The sequence below is a fragment of the Petaurus breviceps genome, unplaced genomic scaffold (assembly GCF_028583685.1).
Source record: "Petaurus breviceps papuanus isolate PSGF00001 unplaced genomic scaffold, PetGlider_PUasm1.0 90919, whole genome shotgun sequence".
Lineage (NCBI taxonomy): Eukaryota > Metazoa > Chordata > Mammalia > Diprotodontia > Petauridae > Petaurus > Petaurus breviceps.
Window position 1 is genome coordinate 29484865 of NW_027187378.1, and position 21197 is coordinate 29506061.

At 45.3% G+C, this 21197-nt stretch overlaps 2 protein-coding genes across 5 annotated transcripts in view; one reads left to right on the forward strand and one right to left on the reverse strand.

The window, feature by feature from the left end:
• The window catches only part of LOC138152027 (tumor necrosis factor receptor superfamily member 10A-like), a 47677-nt gene extending 45502 nt beyond the window's left edge, over window positions 1–2175 (forward strand). For all 3 annotated transcript variants that reach the window (XM_069075668.1, XM_069075669.1, XM_069075667.1), the window contains exon 10: window positions 1–2175. In XM_069075668.1, the coding sequence (XP_068931769.1) occupies window positions 1–311 (311 nt within the window). In that variant the 3' untranslated portion in view covers window positions 312–2175.
• The window catches only part of RHOBTB2 (Rho related BTB domain containing 2), a 26613-nt gene continuing 7524 nt past the window's right edge, over window positions 2109–21197 (reverse strand). The window contains exons 3-10 of one of the 2 annotated variants that reach the window (XM_069075664.1): window positions 17121–17224; window positions 16607–16792; window positions 14777–15798; window positions 13618–13736; window positions 9363–9513; window positions 7811–7899; window positions 6941–7046; window positions 2109–5462 (exon numbers count right to left, since the gene is read on the reverse strand). In XM_069075664.1, coding sequence (XP_068931765.1) covers window positions 5245–5462; window positions 6941–7046; window positions 7811–7899; window positions 9363–9513; window positions 13618–13736; window positions 14777–15798; window positions 16607–16792; window positions 17121–17224 — 1995 coding nt within the window. In that variant the 3' untranslated portion in view covers window positions 2109–5244. Of the gene's footprint in view, window positions 5463–6940; window positions 7047–7810; window positions 7900–9362; window positions 9514–13617; window positions 13737–14776; window positions 15799–16606; window positions 16793–17085; window positions 17225–21197 lie in introns of those variants that run through there. The other variant, XM_069075665.1, reaches the window with a different exon arrangement.

Here is a 21197-nt window from a genome sequence, read left to right on the forward strand (position 1 = left end):
CTTTGGAGAAGTCTTTCTTTATCTTTGAAGAGATGGTACCCTGGGAATCCTGGAACCAGTATATGAGGCAGCTGGGGCTGAGCCAAAATGAGATCCTACAAGCCAGAGCAAGTGAGAGTAGTGTCAAGGACCATCCACATAGCTTGCTTATGACATGGCTGAATAAAACTGGAAAGGTGGCCACTGTGGGCTTCCTACTGGAGACCCTGGAGAAGATACACCAGAGGGCTGCCAGAGAAATCATCCAAGACAAACTCATCAGTAATGGGCTCTATGACTACCAGAAAAGAGAGGATGATAAGCCAAACTGAGAGTCTGATATACAGGTGGAGAGGGTCTGGTCAGGAAGGTATAGAAGGTATGGAAAATATGCAGATACTTGACCTCTGAAGATTCTATCCTATGGATACCAGTGACTCTCCCAGATGAGGTCTTGATGTATGAGCGTGAATAACCCCTGAAATGTTTTCCCTGTTTGTAAAACCAAGAGTCTATTGATTGTGGGGCATCAGTTGCATAAAAGGGAACAGTTAGAGCACTGAAAAATCTGCAAACATCTCCCTGGCCAAAGAGAAGACTCTTCTCTCCTATGCACTGAAGGAATTATTCACTTTGCTCTTAGGCCATTTTTTGGTGCAAAACAGTTGAGAGACCAGGAAAATGGGGAGTTTCTAGAAATAAATAGGCAACATTTGCTTTCCATCTCCCAAAGTTTTGCCATATTTGATGGCCTGTTTTTCATGTTTACATATTTTTTTTACTTTTGTAATTTATGTAGGTTTGACTGTAGTTTGGTATTTATGTAAATGTGCTGCTCACATATAATCTTTGCTGATGTAAATAGGGCTTAAAATATATTACAGGTGGCTGGTTATCAGTAGTGGTTATTTTATTCTGTAATATTTAAAAAGTAAGTTAGAAAATGTTTTTTTAATTCAGTGAATGTTTTAAAAGTGATATTTTCGGGTGGCTAGGTGGCGCAGTGAATAGAGCACTGGACCTGGAGTCAGGAAGACCTGAGTTCAAATCCAACCTCAGACACTTAACACTTATTAGCCATGTGACCTTGGGCAAGTCATTTAACCCAAATTGCCCTCCAAAAAGCAAAAAAAAATTTTTTTACTCTTTGAGAAAAACATTGATTGTGGAGGCAAGTTCAGACCTAGTATTCTGTGATCTTAGGCAGGTGGCTCCATTAGCTTTTTAATTTGTGATGGGGACAATAATTCACTGACTGCCCCTTTTGAATGCAAAAGCACTTTGAAAACTGCTATAAAAAAATCAAATTTTTTTAGATCAGTAAGTATTATTTCACTGTGATCTGGTGGGTTTTACCCACCAGGTTCTAATACTACCTGTATGACTCTGAACAAGTCACTTTGCTCTGGATCTGTTTCTTAAAGAGAAGGGCAGATCAGCTTTAACTAGCATTCAGTCACCAACTTTTCCTGCACTTTGAACCAGTATAGTTCCCCAGTTTATATGGCTGAGGTGGCTAGTTTCTGGTTATGGGTCCCATTGTGAATATGTGGAACAAGAATGTTGGTGGTCGGAAATTTTTTTTTTCATTTCTCCAAACTTTATATTCCTCTCCCCTAGTAAGAACTTCACTGAAGCTAGTTATGGCTAAAAAGCTGTGCCTAGAACATACATTTCAGGTTCTTGATGTATGTTCTATAGTCCCGTTATAATGTGAGTAATTTTACCTAAATGTTAGTTTGAAGTGCCAAGTGATAAAAAGAAAAAGCAAGTAGGGGTTGGCCTCCACCCCTGAATAACTAAGTTGCTTTTGCAGAGAAATTTGAAATCAGGTGCTGCTGCAGAATCAGACCCTACTGCCTGAGAGAAGGGATTACACATATCTCAGTAATAGTTTCTTTCAAGTTTAGGGGATCTCGGTGAATTCTGATTCTGCCGGAGAACACCTGTTACTAAATTTAGTTTCCTCATCTACAAAATGGGAATGTTTACATACTAACTTACTGTGATGTTAAGGAAAAACACGAAGGGATGTTTTTTGTTTTTTTTTCTTGCATTTCTATCTTCTCAGAATTGGTCCAAGAAACTCTCAGGATCTTTCCAGAAGAGCAAGAACAAGAACAATAGCATTGTGTACAAAATAGTTATGTATTTATGAATTTATGATCAAATTAAATATGAAACCTTGTATAAAAAGAGGGTTGTTTTTTTTTTTCTCCTCCTTCCCTCCCACCTCCCAACGAGTAGCATCAGTTCTTTGCCTCTATAATTCGGTCAACCATGCCCTGCATGGGTAAGTTACATTGACTCTTGCTAACCCTTGGAATTCATCTCAAGGCCCGAGGAGATGTGAGGGCAATGTTTCCATCTCTTCCCCCAGCAGAGAGGTATATCTGCTTTGCGGCTAGGGGTCAGAGTTTGTCCACCCTCTAAGGGCTGGTTCAGCTAGGTTGGCACCCCAGTCCACAAACTGGACCAGAGGGTGATAGAAATTGGCTCTGAGGGCACAGCAGGGGAGAAGGGGAGAGGGATCCCTGAGGGAGTAACTGTCCTTCACTGGGCATTATGTTTCCCTTTTTTCTTTCTTCTTCCTAGGCTCTATCCAGGCCTACCTAGGAAAAGAGCCTTTGAAAGGAAGAAGTCATTTTTTTTCCAAACAGGAAACTCCAATCACTTGGCTGGATCTCTCTCTTTCTCCCTCCTCTGATTTCCTACCCTCTTACTCTGAACACAGACCCCAAAACTCTGGAAACCTCCCTGACACAAAGAGGTCTTCTAGAGCCCCCCACCCTTTCATCTTTTGTTGGGCAAGCCCTCATCCTGCCCCCCCCCTGCCCTTTTTACCATGGGGATCTGTGGGCTTCATGAAGACCCTGTGAAGATCAGTTCTACCCTGCCCCTAAGTAGGGAGGCTTGTAACCACACCAAACCGTACTTGCCCTTTTTCTTTTAAGGAAAAACTAAGGGTAAAGCAGCATTTGTCAACATAGCACCAGCCTTATCCCCCTCTGCCTGCACATACAGGGAGAAGAGAAGGCCAGCAGAGGGCAGCACATCACCAAGGTGGCCAGTTGGCTTGGGAAATGGACCCTGGGGTAGATAGTATACATGGAAAACGGAGCTCTAGAGGTCCCCACAGTTTAACTGTTCGTCTGGGACGAGACTTACTCTACAATAAGCTGAACAGGCCAGTAAAGCCAACCTATTAGCATTTTTCTGGACAAGGCCCAACTCTGACATCCATGGGCTTCCTTTTCCCCATCAGCCCTACGGAACGCAGGAACTAGACTAGGACATCAGGCTGCCAGGCAGGCCCCTCCCACAGCTGCCCAGAAGGGGCAGTCAGTCTCTGAAGAGTTCCCACCTACCTCCTAGGCCCCTTTTTAAAACTTATAGCTACCAAAAATATTAATCAAAAGAAAGGCTACTAAGGAAAGGGGTCAGGGAAAGGAGTATTGAGAAAGGAGTTTTGCCAGCCCTCCTTTTGCTTCACGGGGGCTGCAGGTACTCTTATCGCCCCCTTTCCCTCACTAGAATACCACCTTGCCCTATTTCTCAAAATGATGGCCTCCTGTCCTTATCTTGACACTATCACTTTTCTACTCTCCCAAACTAGGGGTATGTGAGTATGTGGGAGAGAAGCCATAAATTTAAAGGAAAGTCAGTTCCCCAACTCCTCTCAATTCAACATCCCCTCCCACACACACCACAAAATACCCCATGGTACCACCCAGTAAAGACCAGGTGTGTGACTTTCACTGTCTCAGGAAAGGGAAAACCAAAGGGTGGGCCTGGGAGGACACAGAAGCCATTGTGGGCAGAAGTGTCGATCACTGGGCTTCGATGGGCTAAGAGTTCACCTTCAGCCCATGTGAACCCCCCCCCCCCAGTCAGTGACTCCAAGGCTCCTCAAAGTCAGAAAACAGTAGAGGTGAATCCCTTTCCACTTTGAGAATTGGCCAAAGAGCTATTCTCACAATCCAATCCTTTCTTTTTTTCTTCCCTAGCAACCTTCTATCTTGGCCTCAGGGGCTTTTTTTTGGTTTAATATAAAGGATATAAAGTATCTTCTGCTTTTCATTCTGTAGAATTTGTGGGGGATATGAGGGGAATTTTAGCTATCTCTGCCTCACCTTGTAACTTCCCCCCCCAAAAAAAAAGATGGGTTTCCTGACCAGGGACTGGGAAGAATATGATGTAGTGGCAAAGTACCTGGGTTTGAATCCTAGCTCTAGCACATAATGCCTATGTGACCTTAGATAAGTCACCTAAACTCCCTAGACCTGTTTCCTCATTTGTAAAATGAGGAAATGGGACTAGATCATCTCTGGCCCTTTCTGGTTCTAGTTGTTGAACACAGACCCTTATTCCCTTCTACCTTTCTTTCTTTCCTACTCACTCCTACCTATCCCTGTTGGTTTCTGTCCGGTCAGTAAGTTTGCTCTCGGCCTTGTGGAAGGAGGTAAGCAGGAAAGAGTCACTGGTATCACTATTTCTAGCCTGGGGAGCTCTGAACGGCTATAGGTCTGTTCAGATTCCAGGGGCTTGCCCAGTCTACAAAGCCACCTGTAAAATGCCCGGGTGATGGGTGGGAGAAGGCCCTCTTAGCCCTTCCACCACCTTCCTCTCATAGACACTCTTCAGAATGAGCAGCTCCAGTGATGGAGTGCGGACTAGTCCTACAGCATCTTACAGATAAGGGGGTCAAGGGGCCTGTGGCGCTTCACTTGGCTCCAAGTGAAACTTCCCCCAATGCATTGTTGAACTACAAGTCCTTTGGAAAAGACATCAGTCAGTTCTGGGAGAAACCTTGTTCTCTCCTCACCAAGGAATTTGGGACCCTCTCCCCCAGGCAAAAAATTAGCCCTCTATAAAAATCACAACTTCTCGTAAACCCAGATGTCTTGGATTCCCTTAGCTCATGGATCTCCAGCCATGACTAGGGCTCCAAATTCCAAATGGGAAGAGGATGGATGACTGAGGCGTTGGCTCTCCCTGATGCCTCATGTGGGGAGTCCTGGGAAGCTCTGGCTCCTTCCCATCCTCAGCTAGTCCCCATGCCTCTCACCAGAGCCTGGGCTTTCTTCCATTGAGATGGTTTGGCTGGTGTTATCTGCTCCACCCTCATGGGCCTAGGTGATTAGGTCCTCTGGTCCCTGGTGAGGGGGGAGGGGGCAAATGCAGATAAAGGAGGACTGAGGGGTTTGGGACAGGTGGATAGGAGAGAATAGCAGTGGGGTCGTCCTGGGAGGGTTGAGGCGACTCTCAAACTACGGCTGAGGAGGAGGAGGGAGATGAAGAGGAGGCCGCAGAGGAGGAAGGAGAAGAAGGGCCATTCCAGAAGAGCCATCTTCTTTTCGGCTGCCGCTTCAGGTGGAGGTAATCCTCCTTCTCTCGCTCTTTCCGGGCTCGCTGGTAATGATCTTCTTCCTTCAGGTACCAGACAGGTGGCCACCGGTGCTTCTCAAAGTACTCCTGGTTTTCTGGAGAACACAATGGAGACAGGTTAGAAGAGGAAAGCCAGGAGCCACCTGACATCTAAACATATGCTCCTTCAAAGTTCCCAAAAGACCCCTAAGTGATGTGATCAAGAACCATTATTGACCGCCTCCTGGGTGTGCAACTGACACTGCGGGGAAACAGGCTGATTGATAGACATGGTCCCTGCCTACAGGGGGGACTACTACTCACTCTAGAAGAAAACATATACACCATATGTAAAGCAGCTTGGAAATGAAAGACACCATTGCCCTCAGAGTTCAGAAGAGGATGAGAGTGTTTCCAAGATGGGCAACCAAAGAAATTGGTTGGGCAGGTAAAGTTTGTACCTAACCTTGAAGGATGCCTTGGGAGGCTGTCTGGTATAGTGGACAGGACACTGGACTTGGAGTCAGGAAGATCCAGGTTTGAATCCTGCCTCAGACACCTAATAGCTATGTGACCATGGGCAAGTCTTAACTCTTTGGACCTCATCTGTTAAATTAGGTCTGAACTGATCCTAGAACTTCGAGCTGGAAGGGGCCTTGGGTAGATTTCCTAAGTCTAATGCCTTCATTTTGAAGATGAGAAAACCAAGGCTGAGTGGAGAAATAACTTGTCCAAGGTGATGTAAAAATAAATGAGTAGCAGAGCCAAGATTTGAACCCAGTTCTTTGGCCTTCGAAATTCTATGATCTTTCTACTACACCACCCTGGGCTGAGTACCAGGCACAAAAGTCCTTATGAACAACTTATCCTGGAATATTTATTTCCTACCTTATTTGCCACCCCCCGCCCCATCCTAGGCCATGCCCTGGTCTCTTGCCCTTCATTTCCAGTTTATCTCCCCTTCCTAGGATGTCCTCCCATGAGCACCCCCAGAAACCCTGGCTTGAAATAAACTGTACTCCCACAATATGAAATGGGTCTTGGGCTCTGCCACCTGTCACCTGTCCAGCACAAACAGGCACTCTCAATCTAGAAATGATGGCTCCTAGATTTGAAGATTTCAGAGGTCCCTTCCAACTCAAAATTGTAAGATCCAGTGACCCCTTGTACCATATAGCCAGTATGTGTGCTTTAAGCGCTCTAAGGTAGCTCAGTGGATAAAGTACTGGGCCTGGACTAAGGAAGGCCTGAGTTCAAGTTTAGCCTTAGACACTTACTAGCTGTATGGCCTTGGACAAGTCACTAATTTGTTTGCTTCAGTTTCCCCTTCTATAAAATGGAGATAATAATAGTACTCTACCTACCATGTGAGAATCAAATGATATAATAATTGTAAAGCACTTAGCTTGCTGCCTGGCCCTTAGTGAGTGCTACATAAATGCTAACTATCATTATTATTAAAGACTGGACTGCTGTTTTCTACTATTCCTGGGACCAGAATAGAGGCTCAGGAATGAATTTAATGACCCCTAGGTTACAGAGGAAGGGCAAAGTAGGGGTAAGAGGGCGGGAAACTGGGACCTAAAGCATTCACCTGGAGACATGGCCTTCATATCCCGGGGGAACTTCCGGCAGACATTGTTGTAGTTGGTGCAGATGTGGTGGAGACACCAGTCAGCCAACTGGTACGCACAATGGAACTGAGAATTGAACAGAACACAATAATAATTTTTACCAGATACTATAGTGGTTTCATTACAGATGTTCTTGGCCCTGTCTTCAAAAGTAAACCTAGACGAGGGGCAAAGAGTTCATGGGATCCTTGAGATTTCTGCTCTTTTCTCATCATCTTTAGGGTTAATCCCCTTGGGCAAAATCACCTTGATTCCCCACCTTGTCCTCCTACTGACTCAATGACCTAGGCCTGTCTTCCCCAGTCATGTCCTACATTCTCAATCCCTTCCTTCTCTTCTCTACCGTCCCCCTCATCAACCCACTTATGACAATTATCATCAAACTGGAAAGGGATCTGTTCAATGTATGCTAAAATGTTGCTGATTGACATGAGCGGGCATGTTACATCTAATGCCTTAACCCAAAGAAACTAATCCCAATAGGTGTATGTCAGACAGTTTTTTGGGAAGTTACTTCCAGGGCACACTGTACATGCAGTTAATCTGCCTACCCCTTAAAGGTGGGGGACCCTACCTCCCATCCATCGAGTTCTCAAGACTGAAGCTTCTGCCTATCCTCCCTCTGGGAGGGCTCCTTTTGTGCTGTGTGCCAGGCATAGTTGAGTGCATGGCTCAGGAGATGGACCAGGGAGGGGCACTGCAGAGAACCAAACTGGCCTTTGGGTTTGCTTCCTCTTTACCCCTCTACCAGCTCTGAGTACCCTTTGCATGGATGACCCCAATTCAGAAGGGTGGGGCTGAGTAATTAGCACTCTCCCTACCCCCGCTACCTGAGCCAGTTCCAGGAACACAAGGACATCTCCATCTATGTCCACCATCATCTGCGTGGCTTCCATCAGTCCAGTCACTGTGTATTGTTCTGTGACAAACACATCACAGGAATCAGTCAGGACACCGGATGCATAGACAGATGCTCATGCAAATACATGCACTGTCCATGAGGTTGTAAGAGCTGCCACAGTGCTCTTACATGCTCTCTTTTAGAGCTATAAAAGGAGAAAGGTTGTAGGGGCTTAGATACCTGGCAAAGGGAGCTGGGGTCCCAAAGCCAAGAACAAAACCTCACAAGTCAAAAAAGAGAAAGCAGGGAACGGAGAAATCTACTCAGCCTTAGGGGGAAACCAGGATTATATTATAGTAGCAGCAAATTAGTGAATGATATACTTAAATTATACCTAAGTATTTATGTTTCTTTAAATCTTGTGCTAAATTGTGTTACATGATCCTTTAAAAAAATAATCCTAATGAATGTTTATGTTAGGGGTGGCTAAGTGGCACAGTGAATAGAGCACCAGCCCTGGAGTCAGGAGGACCTGAGTTCAAATCTGGCCTCAGACACTTAACACAAAAAACTAGCCGTATGACCTTGGGCAAGTCACTTAACCCCAATTGCCCTGCTCTCCCCCCTCCAAAAGAAAAAATAATAATAATGAATGTTTATGTTATCCATCTTAGGTTCATTTTTATAGAAAAAGCAAAATTGAGGCAGCTAGGTAGCACAGTGGACAGAAGATTAGACTTGGAATCAGGAAGATCTGAGTTCAAATTTGGCCTTAGACACTTACTAGCTGTGTGACTCTAGGCAAGTCACTTAACCTCTTTCAGTCTCATCCATAAAGTAGGGATCACTATAGCATCTACCTCCTGGGGCTGTCATAAGGATGAGATAAGATGATATTTGTAAAGCACTTTAAAAGTACTAGCTAGTGTTAAGCTGGTCATACCCATTGGAAGTATGGCTGTTATAAAAGAATGAGTTGTTTAATGCGTCTGACTCTTCATGACACCATTTGGTGTTTTCTTGGCAAAGATAATGGAATGGTTTGCCATTTCCTTATTTTACAGATGAGGACATTGAGGCAAACAGGGTTCAATGACCTGCCCAGGGTCATACAACTAACTAGTAAGTGTCTGAGGTCAGATTTGAACTCATGAAGATGAATCTTCCTGACTTCCTAACTCCTGACACCCTGCACTCTGTGCACTATGGCACCACCTAGCCGACATGATTCAAATGCCACTTACTCTTCACCTTGTAGCAGCTGCCAGAACTAGAAACACAGTAGGAAATAAACAGCCTTTGTAACAAAGTTCTGCCTTGGCAAACCCAGATCTACAAAGTGACCAGCACCATCACATACCCACCAATGTTAGATGCACTAACACACATGCTCTAGTACACACCTGGGCCAAAATGCCAGAGGAAGGCATGTGCTGTGCTGGGGGAGGGGGAGAGGGGAATGCATCCAAAGCTCTTCAGATCCTTCTGCTGGTGTGGGTGGGGGGGAGGTGGGGGGGGATGTCCCTGATAAGCCAAGTTACCTGTGAGTGCCACCAGGTGCGGCAAACACAGCCGGTTAGCAAGGATGATTAGCTTCATGTCGTCCAGGTCAGGGCTGGCACTGAACATGCCCGTGTAGAGGTATTCCAGCACAGCTCGCATACAGCTCTTGCTGGTGTAAGGAAACATGACCTGGGGAAACAAAGGAGACCAGACCAGTATGAAGCTCTGTTGTGAGGGGCTCCTGCCTCAGCTGGCCCAGAAGGTGGCACCACCCAGCCTCTATGCTGCTCAGCTAAAGTCTTATCTTCTGCCAAAAGCCAATGCCTTCTTCCCTCTGTTGATTACCTCCCATTTATCCTGTAGATGTCTTGTGTGTGCAGTTGTCTACATGCTGTTTACCCCATTAGACTGTGAGCTCCCAGACAGCAGGGGCTGTCTTTGGTCTATCTTTGCAGGCCTTAGCACAGGGCCTGGCACACAGAAGTTGCTTAATAAATGCCTGACTTAACTGCTCCCACACCGTCTGCCTTCTTGCATGGGACCCCAAAGATCTGTCTCTAATGGAGGCCTTGACAAAGACCCTATTTGCAGATTGTACATGGAGCTCCCCTTCCAAAGTCTTCTATCTGCTCAGAAGCCAGTGCTCTGAACACCCTCTAGCCTCCTCCTCATCTTCCTCCTCTAATTCATAAGCTTTAGAGACCTTCTATCACCAGCTCCTCTTGCCTCTTGCCTACTGCAAGGAACAAAGAACAAGGAAGGGCGAACCTCGTGCCAGCTGGATCCTTTCTCTGGCTTGTGATGCTACAGCCCTTGGCCCATGAAATCACTTCAGAGCTGTGCAGCAACTGAAAGTGCTTTCTCATCCGATGTGTTCCTTCAGAGCTACGTGGGGAACTGGCTAGAACCTTGGAGTTGGGTCAGTTCCTATGACGTCATGAGCAGAGAGTGGAGCAAAGTCATGGGCCCTTCTCAACGCTCCTTCCCCTGCAAGTTACACTCATCCCCTCAAGCCCAATTCATGCCCTACTATGAAGCTTTCTACAACTACTCCATTGGTTGTTGAATAAGTAAAATAATACTGGGGGGGGGGGGGAGTCAAATGTTAGCTGTAATTATAATTCTAGCCTACACTGATCTATGCCTTCTCTTATGACCTTTAGCACTTAGAGGCTCTACCATATAACCTAACATTTGACAGTTTACAGTCTGGAGTTATTTTCTCAGTCCCTCATGTCTTGATGGAACATCTACTATGTGCCCAACCATGACTTGCTGAGGTGGAGAATACAAAAGAAATAGAAGACACTGCCTCTGTCTTCAAGGAACTTATGGTCTAGTTGGGAAGAAAGAGTACGTAAAGTCTACCATGACAGTCCAAAACACCTGGCTTCTCTGAGGTCCACGGGACTTGACTACAGTGGATTAGTGGCCCTTTTTTCCTGCCTCACACCCTGGAAATTTTAGCAGACTTCCCATGGCCCATAGTAGGAACTTCCGCTTGCCTAGAGCTCCCCATGTTGTCTCCTTGTCTGTGACTCTGAAGATAGGGAACTCATGAGATATGCTTGGGTGACAACCTGTTCCCTCTCTATAAAACTCATGGCTTGAACCTGTATCATCATTGAGCCATGATGGTATGAGGGAGACAAAGGGCCCTAGTGTCTGCCACTAGTAAGAGGGACAAGAGTTTGGCAGAACCTGGATCTGCCAGGTCTCTTGAAGGAATACTATTGACTTTCTCTATTCATGCTGTTGTCTGAAGACCGTTATATCCAAGCATCCTGAAACTTCCCTGATTAAATCCTTGAATGTCACTGCCAGCACCTCCAGGCATCTCATGTTGGGTCTTAAGTGTTTCTCTGTGTGAAGGTCATAATAAAAGTCTGCTGCTTTAAATGCTACCAGTCTGTATAACTCTTTTGGGAACGTCTTCTTTCAGTTACAAAACTTCAGGGACAGACGGAGACAAGAAGACCCTCTAAAATCCGGTGTCAAAATAAGTAGGATACATAGCATTGTTACTGAGATGCAGAGGAGAGAGGGCTTGACTCAACAGGGCCTGAAACAGCTGGGCAATACCTCAAGGAAAAGGTGGAACTTTAGCTAGACCTTGAAGGTTGGGAAGGAACCTATTATCAGGACAGAAAGAGGGCAAGAAGAAAGGCATGGAGTGGGAAGGAGAGCATGGGAGGAGAGAGTGCCCTGGGCTTGGAGTCTGAAGACCAGGCTCTGAGGTTAAGTCCTGACACATGCTAGCCCTGTGACCACATACAAGTCACAAGCAATCAATCCCAGGATATCAGAGCTGGAAGGGACTTCAGAGGCCCTGCAGTCTAACCAAGCATTGAAGTCTGAAGACTTCCAGTGATGGGGGGACACACTGCCTCCTAAGGCAGCCCCAAATTGACACAAGGGAAGAATTCTGAACAATCTGACCCTCTTCATGACTTCACTGCTCCTAAAGGAAAAAGGCTAATGCCCTCTTTCACATGTTGTTATCTGCTATTTTGTTGTATCAGTCATATCCAACTCTTATCAACCCCATTTGGTGTTTTCCTGGCGAAGATACTTGCCATTTACTTCTCCAGCTCATTTTACAGGTAAGGAAACTGAGGCAAGCAGGGTTAAATGACATGCCCAGAGTCACACTGCTAACAAGTTGTCTGAGGTAGGACTTGAACTCAGGGCTTTCTGACTCCACATCTGGCACTTTATCCACTAGCACCACCTAGCTGCCCCCTCTTCAACAGCCCTTCAAATACTTAGTCTCCTACCATGTCTCCCTTTTCTGGACTAAACATCTCTCCATCCTCACAATGGCATAAACTCACGTTCCTTCACCCTCCCATCTAGTCATTCCAGCTTACCCATGTTCTTGATAAGATCTGAACACAATGCTCCAGATGTGATCTGACCAGAGCAGAGGCCAGGGGATGGCCAGCCCCTTATTTCTGGAAGCTAATGTCCCTCTTAACCAGCCTGAGATCAAATTAACTTTCTTCTAGCTGCCATCTCACCCTGATGACTCATACTGAGTTCTGCCATCCACTCTAACACCCAGATCTTTTCTCAGACAAACTGCTGTCTAACCATGCCTCCCCCATCTTCTACTTTGCAAGCCAACTTTTCAGACTTAAATGATAGGCTTTATACTGATTCCTCTTAAAATTTCATCTTAGTACATTTTCTGCCCAAAGTTCCAGACTGCCAAGATTTTTTTCTGGATTCTGACTGTCATTCACTTGGTTAGCCACCCCTCCTTGCTTTGCATCATCTGAAAATCTGATCACGGTGCCTCAGTTTCCTTATCTATAAAACAAGGATAATATTTGTACTGTCTATCTACCAAATTTTTTTTTAAATGCCTTGCAAACTTTAGCATTCCATAGGAATGAATGTGAGCTTCAAAACTGCTTCCTCCCATTTCAGAGCCTCAGTTTCCTGTAAAATATGAATGCCTACACCACTTCTTTCATTCAGGGCCGCTGTGTAAACTTCAAATCTATATATAAATGCAACTATTATTAGGGGCAAAGAGTTGGCTTCAAGACTGAGCTGAGCCCATTTCAGGGAATACTACTGGTCTGACTGGAACAGAAGGTTGGAGCTGGGGCTGCAGAGGGAGGGACGCAGGGCTGGAAGAGGGCCTGGCATGCCAGGAAGGCCTTTGGACTTGATCCCATCAGCAGTGTCGAAGTGTGGAAGGTTTCTGAGATGAGAAGGTGACCCATGTGTGGCTGCTTTGGGAAAGACTGGTTTGACAGCAAGGGGTGTAGAATGACTCGGAGAGAAGAGAGAGAAGGCAGGGAGACTGGTAATGAGGGCCTGTAATGGCTCTACCGGTGTAGACTGGTAATGAGGACCTGTACTCTAGGAGGTAGAAAGAAAAGATGGGTGCAAGACACATTTCCAAAGAAAAACGGATAAGTCTCATTGTCTAAATGGAGAGAGGAAAGGAAAAACTCAAAGCCCACCAATGTTTCAAGTGTGGGTAACCAGAAGAACAATGATACCATCAACAGAAATAAGGAACTTGGAAAAAGGGTTAGGTTTAAGGGAAAAGGGATTATTTCTATTTTTGACCCACTGAAGTTCCTCTGGCTGCTTCCTATGTTTTTGTCTTGCCTCTACTAGTCTACTTGTCTAATTCTTTAAGGGGCCATCTGATATCCTCACCATACCTAGGCACAATGTGGACACATGGTAGGCACCTGAGAACTACTTGCTAAGGGATGTCACAGCTGAGACAGGAGCCTCTCCCCTTCATGCCCCACCTCCATAAAGCCTCACCTCCCTTGTGGAGCTTTCCACAAATGGCCCCCCAAACATGGCAGCCATCCAGTCACAGCTGGAGATCAGTAGTGGCTTGTGAGCACTGATGGTCCCATCGTCCAGGATGAAGGTCACATCTGCAGGGGAGAAGAGGAAGGAAGGAGGTTAAAAGAACTTCTTCCCAGGAGACTTGTATAAATCTAGCAGAGCCAGGAGGACAATTTATACAACAACAATGATCTTGCAAAGATAACAATCAACTGGAAAGCCTTAAGAACTCTGGTCAATATGATGACCAGCCAGAAAGCTTGTAATGGAAAATGCTACTCACTTCTAGAAAGAGAGGGGATGGATTCAGGGCAGTTTGAGATAGATACATGTTTTTGACATGGCCGATGGAGGAATTTGTTTTGCTTGACTATACGTGTTTATAACACTTGTTGTTCTTGCTTTCTCAACAGGGGATGGGAGGAGGAGGAGGAGGAGGAGGAGGTAGGATAGAGAGAAGGTGCATCTTTATTTGAAAATAAATAAAATTGAATTTTAAAACAAAGACTGCTTTCTAGGGCTCCCAGAACAGATTTGCCAACAGAGAGTCAACTTAAAGCTGCACCAGCTCCAAGATTTGTGAGTACTTCCTTGCTCCCACTTCCATAGTACCCAAGCTCTTAGACCAGAGACCAGTGATTCTTTTAGGACAAGGCCTAGGGATTGGATAATACAGTGATTCAAAGCATGAGAAATTGGTGTCCCAGTTACTTAACAGCAAAACTCTCATTCCAAATCTCTCTTGTCTTCGGCCTTCCCACCTTCCAGAGCAGGGGAGATGCTAAGAAACAGGAAATGAAAAAGAAAATTCTGGGAATAGTGCCATCAGACAGGAGCCATATGGCCTCTTAATGGTTAGAAGGTGTCCAAGGCACAGGTGGAACAAGGCTCTGCTTAGAAAAAGCCAAGCAGTGATTGACTTTTCACTCATACACTGGCCCAGGTGAGATTGGGATAGTGCTAACCTCCCCTTTGTCATCAATGAAGGAAGCCAGAGTCAACCAAGCTCCCAAAGGGCCACTATGAACCAACCAACACCCAATGGTAATTTAAGTGAAGAGAATTCCTCTCTGTCACTACTCCTACTGAGGTGTTCTCCTCACTCTTATACCCAATTTGTTTCCCATACCTGAAAATGTGCCTTTGGCTAAACACTCCTTGACCCGGTTGGTCCTACGGACATGGAAGGCCTTAGTGATCTCTTGGTTCATGAAGGCCTCATGGTTGAGGATGTTGGCAACCATCATGCGCAGATCAAACACTTCCAGCAGTTCAGCAATGTGGGCAATGTGCATGAGATCCCGTTCATTCTCGTCTAATTCCCCAGTGTATAAATACTTGAGCACAGCCCGGAAGGGTCCAGGCTGAATTGAAGCATCCATTTTCACCACCACCATCAGTCGTGACTTGTAGGTGAGGGGGTCATCTGCCATCTCTTCCTGAATGCTCACAAAGGCACGACTCCAGGATGACAGTACCCGGCCACGCCCAAGCAAGTAGCCAGCCCCATTGCCCCGAAGGATTCCATCACTAGTGGAAGCCCGGAGCCCTGCTGGGCCAGGACCCCCTCCCTCATCTGAGCTCTCACACACATCAAAACTGGCTGCCCGCAGCAGGAAGTCCCGTCCATGGTGGTGGTGGTGGTGATGGTGGTGGTGGTGGTCAGTGTGACCTTGGGGTTCTTCTAATCGGGGGCCCCCTGACCCAGAGGAACCCCCCAGCTCTCCTTCACTCAGGTCCATGAGGAACAGGTCATAGAACTTGGAGGAGGAGGTGGAGAGGTAGATCTTGTGGGCAAAAATGCGCACCCGCTCTTGCAGCACCAGGATGACGTCCGCACAGAGAGGGTCCTCCAAGAGGTGGGCAGGACATTCCTCAGTGGTGGAGGGGGGGTCTGGAACCACAATGATGGGGGGTGGAGGCTTGGGGGGGAGGAATGGAGCCTGGAGCAGGGGGCGTTGGACATTGCGCAGGTGAGACTTCCAGAACTGCAAGTGACGACGTGAAATGAGGGCTGCCCGGATGGCATTGTCAAAGACGTCTTTGATGCCAAATTGAGCCACCACACTGGTCTCGTAGTAGGGGATGCCCAGCTCCTTGGCCACCTCCCTGCCCTTCTCGGGAGGTAGGATTTCATTTGGCTTGATGGGCCTGGGTGGGAAGACACAGGAAAACAGGACTGTGGTAGAAGAAAGGAGGAGCTATCTCCTCTAAACTCATCTCAAAGGCCAAGGAAGCCTATTCAAGGTCCAGATCCAGTTAGGTAGTCCCTCCCACAGAACCTTACCTGGGCCATGCTTACTCCTCCACCTGGACTCTTTGCTCAAGCTGTTCCCCTCTGCTCTTTGACCTATCCAAATCTATCCATCCCCTTAAGGTTAAGCCCAAGTCATACCTAAACTTAATATACTAAAATTAATTCAACATCCTCCTCCATGAAGCACTCTCTGGCCATGATATCCCATGGTGCCACTCTCCTTTCTCTTGGGATACTCAGTGTCTATACCTAACCACCGACTTACCCCAAATTGTTATTTGTTTCAGATGTGTTTAATCTTGATTCCCCAACTAGATTTTGAGATCCTTGAGATAATAAATATATCTTCTTGATCTTTCTTATTTCCCTTACCTCCTAACACAATGCTGGCTCAATAAACATTTGCTGAATGAATGAAGGCAAGAGCCACTGGACTGAGTAAAATCCTAGCTTACAACTCTACCTGATACCAAGGGGACTCGGAGATAAAGACCTCATAGTATGAAGCACCCCTCTATTCTCACCTTGAGGCATATTTTATTTTCCTACTTTGACTTCCGTTTCCAGTCCCCTTCTCTTCTCTCCCACCTGCTTCTTCTCTCTTGATTCTTTTTGAGGCTGCCTCTTTTCAGAAGAAAAAGTCCCTGAAGCCAACAATACCATCCTCCCCTACTAGATGGCTCCAGGCCCCAGCCCTTCTACCTGGCCAAAGGGCGCCTGGCCCTATTGACGGCTTCCAAGTCAGCATAGCGTAGGTCCAGCTGGCATCCCACTAAGATAACAGGAGCCCGAGGACAAAAGTGCTTGATCTCTGGGTACCACATGGTCTTGACATGGTGCAGGGAATTGGGATTAGCAATGGAGAAGCAGAGAACCACAACATCGGATCTGAAGGTGGGGGTGACAAAGAAGCAGGTGCTGTTAAGGGGTCACCTTTCTCAGGAATAAAGACAGTGTAACACATGCATGCACATATATATGCACGTATGCACAAATGCAAAATGCAGAGGAATTCCAGCTCTATACAAAGAGAACATATTTAGCAGAATCTCTGTGGGCACATGAGTACCCAGACATAGTTACCCTATGGGAACTCTGACAGTCCAGTCCCTCCCCTCTCCTTGGAATACTCAAGCTCAACTCCACCCCCCTCCCCAGTGAAGGGGGGAAATCCCACCCACCTGGCTCCCTGCAGGCAGCCAGAGGCTGGTCCTACCTCCCGTAAGCAAAGCGTCGGTCTTTGTGGTGGTCTCCAAAGGTGTCCCAGAGACGAAGGGACACACTGACATCATCTACTACATCCCGGGAGCGTTCCAGCACCTTCGAGAGGAAGGAAAAGGGAATCTCTGTTTAGGATTCACCTATAAATCAGCTAGAGGACCCTGGAAGTGGGGGGCGGGGCCTGAACAATTCAAACTGTTTGGGTCTCCCCTGAACTCCTCAACAGGGTAAAACAAAGAACAAAGGCAACCTTTACAACAAAAGAAAATCCTAAAAGTCCTAACGTAGTACTGGGGAAGAATGGGGTGGCAAGACAGGTGTTCTTTTTTTTTTTTTTTTGCTTTTTGGAGGGCAATTAGGGTTAAGTGACTTGCCCAAGGTCCCATGGCTAGTTTTTGTGTTAAGTGTCTGAGGCTGGATTTGAACTCAGGACCTCCTGACTCCAGGGCTGGTGCTCTATTCACTGTACCACCTAGCCACCCCTTGAAGACAGGTGTTCTTGCCAGGCATCTGGTCCTGGCTCCCTTTACCTGCTTACTGTATACATGGGCCAAAGGCTTTTTAATACCACCTGTACCCATTATTTTTTATGTTCAACTCTACTCTACTGTTTGCAGTTCCAATACACGAGGCCCTCCAAAGCCTAGGGCTCTTGACAAGAATTCCAATTTCTATACCCTGGGTACATCTCTATTCCTGATCACCAGTTTCTTAATAAGAACTTGCACTTTAAGGATTCTAATTACAAATATTGCCTCATTTTGTCCTCCCAATAAGGGGGAGGGGGATAAATGTAGTTATTGTCTCCATTTTATAGATGAGGAAACTGAGGCAAACAGGTTAAGTGACTTGCCCAGAGTCATGCAACTAGCAAAGTGTCTGAGGTCAGATTTGAACTCAGTTCTTCCTGATACTGTATCTAATATCATTGACAGAACCACTTGACTACTTCATCTTTAAGAAAGAAGCGAAAAGCACAGAGGGGATGGCTCTTTTGAACTCGATCCAGACCAACAAGGAAAATACAACTGAAGTGCGAGCAAGAAGGGAGTGACCATATCAGCCTAGACTGCATGCTTATAGTCTCAGAGGAGGGCTTGTAGTCTCACTTTTGCCACTGGCATCAAGAGAAGTTTCCAAAAATGTGAAGAAAAGATAGGACATAAACAGAAGGCATGTAAAAGCTACCGCCAAAGGAGAAGAGGGTTCGAAAATCTTCCATGGTGACACAAATAGAGCCATTGACTGAGTTAATCACTGTGCTTGACAAGGCAACATCGCCATTCATGATACCTTTTCACTGGCTCTCCCCCATGCTTTCTCCCACCTTCTCTCTGCCTCCTAACTTCCCTCAATTCTCAACTAAAATATCAACTTTCCAAGAAGGCTTTCCCAATCCCCCTTCATTCTAGTATTTCTACTTTTTTGTTTGTTTGGTTTTTTATGGAGGGCAATTGGGGTTAAGTGACTTGCCCAAGGTCACACGGCTAGTTTTTGTGTTAAGTGTCTGAGGCCAGATTTGAACTCAGGTCCTCCTGACTCCAGGGCTGGTGCTCTATTCACTAAGCCACCTAGCCAGCCCCATTCTAGTATTTCTAGAATTTCTAAAACTGCTTCCCCCAAGTATTACCTTGAATTTATCCCATCTATATCTTGTATATAGGTAGCGGTTTACTTGTTGTCTACCCCCATTAGATTATCAGCTCCTCAAGGACAGGGACCATTTTTGCCTTTCTTTGCATCCCTAGCACTTAACACAGTGCTGGGCACACAGAAGGTACTTAATAGATCCTTGCTGACTTGACATGAGCTCATCTGCCCTTGCAGGAACAGTTCCTGATACCATCTTCTCACAGAGGAGCAGAAGGCAGAGAAAATCTAAGGACTTAATGGGAGCCTCTAAATCAAGTCAATATATACTATAGACAGTACCTTAACATACAGTAATTCAAAAGGCCCTCCCCACATTTTTGTTTGGTCTGGACCTTTTTGAAAAAAGCATACTGGAAAAAATATGATCTATGATTAAGAATCTTCAAGCATTTCAAGGGCTGTCATGTGAAACAAGGATGGGACTTGTTCCATTCGGCACCAAAAAGCCGAAATAGAAAGAACAGGTGGAAGCTGCCAAGGGGCTAATTCAGGTTTGATGTCAGGAAAGACAACCGTCATCCTAAAGGAGCGTGGGCTGCCTGGAGGGGTGGCGGGTTCCTTCTCTGTGGAGGCGCTGGAACAGATGCTAGCTGACCACTTATCAAGGCCTTTCAAGGATGGATTGGACTACAGAGCCACTGAGGTCTCTTTCTAACTCAGATTCTGTGAAATAAAGGAAGCCAAAAGCTTGACGACTGCTCGGAAATCTCATGCTTTTGTATCATAAATACATCTCTCCAAGAAGAGAATGAGAAGTCTCTGGGAGTCCTATACGTTGTCTACATACACATGCATTTTCTAATTTTTTGTTGCAGTTGCTCAGTGGTTCAGTAACGTCCAGCTCTTCACAATCCATGGACCACAGTGCTCCAGGCCCTTCTATCCTCCACCCTCTACCAAAGTCTCTCCAAAGCTCACGTTTGTTGCTTTCATGACACTATCGGTCTGTCTCATCCTCTGCTGTCCACTTCTCCTTTTGCCTTCAATCTTTCTCACCATCAAGGTCTTTTCCAATGAGTCCCATCTTCCTATTATGTTACCAAAGTATTAGCAAAGGTCAAAATCTAGAAATTCTTCTATATGTATTTTTGGAAGTAATTTTATATCTTCCATATTATCTTCTCCCTAAGTAGAATGTAAGCTCCTTGAAAGCAGGGGTTTATTTTATTTTTGTCTTTGAATTTTCACTTTGAGCAAATGTTTGTTAAATGAATGAAATGCCAATGCCAACCCCAAAACTACAAGTATAAAAAGAAGATATGATGTAATTACAAGAGAAATACAATGGAAAGAGCACTGGCTTTGGAGTCAGAGGACCTGGGTTCAGAGGTCACTTCTGATTATTACCTGGCTAACCCTGGGCAGGTGAGACTTAAATTTCTTGGGTCTCATTTTCCTCTTCTGTAAAATGGGGTGTGTGTGTGTGTGTGTGTGTGTGTGTGTGTGTGTGTGTGTGAGAGAGAGAGAGAGAGAGAGAGAGAGAGAGAGAGAGAGAGAGAGAGAGAGTTGCAAAAGGCACATAGTCAAGGGAAAAAACAAAACCCTGGCGAGGTCCTGTAAGAAGGCTAAGGTGAGAATGAGCTGAGGCTTGCAGAAAAAAAAAATGCTGTGTATAACAAAAAAAATTTTGAAAGAGTATGTTTAGGTGCAAAAAGAACAAGGAGGAGATCGGCCAGCAGTCAGCAAGGATGCTGTAATATTTAAAAGATGACAAAGAGAAAATGGAACTAGCTATTCAGTGGCTGTTTTGCTTCCAATTTCTTTGTGAAGGAGCTTTTCCAGACTGGAAAGCGAACAACAAATGGTGCCTTGAGAGGGTCTGAAAATCAAAGATGAGCGCAGAAACAATTAAGGGAGCAGCTAGCTTTTCTAAATGAGTTCATACCATGTGTCTAAGTCAATTATATCCTGGGATACTGGAACAACCTAGATCAAGGAACTATTGACAAGGATCATTAAAGAATTATGTACCACAAGAAGGGTAGAAGAAGACTGAATATGGGCAAATCCAGGACTTTTCAAAGAGGGAAAGTGAATTTTGTATACCAATGATATCAAACTTAAATAGAAATAGGGGCCACTAAACCATATTGGCTTAGAAAGCCACACATTAACATTATTTATGTTCTACTGTATTTTTATTTATCTTGTTAAATATTTCCCAATAACATTTTAATCTGGTTTGGTCTTCACTTAAGAATGTTGGATGGGGCAGAATTAAGTAAAATTCTAGAACTGACTTCTTATTGAGTTTTTAAATTTTTCTTTTTTTGTCTTAAAATATCATTTGTTACATGGGATGGTTCTTTGGGAGAGAAGAAAAGGAATACTGAGAGAAATTTTGGTATGTGTAAAAAAAGATGCCAATAAAATTTATTTTAAGAAAAGAAAGCAAAAAAATTCTGGAACTGATTATTAG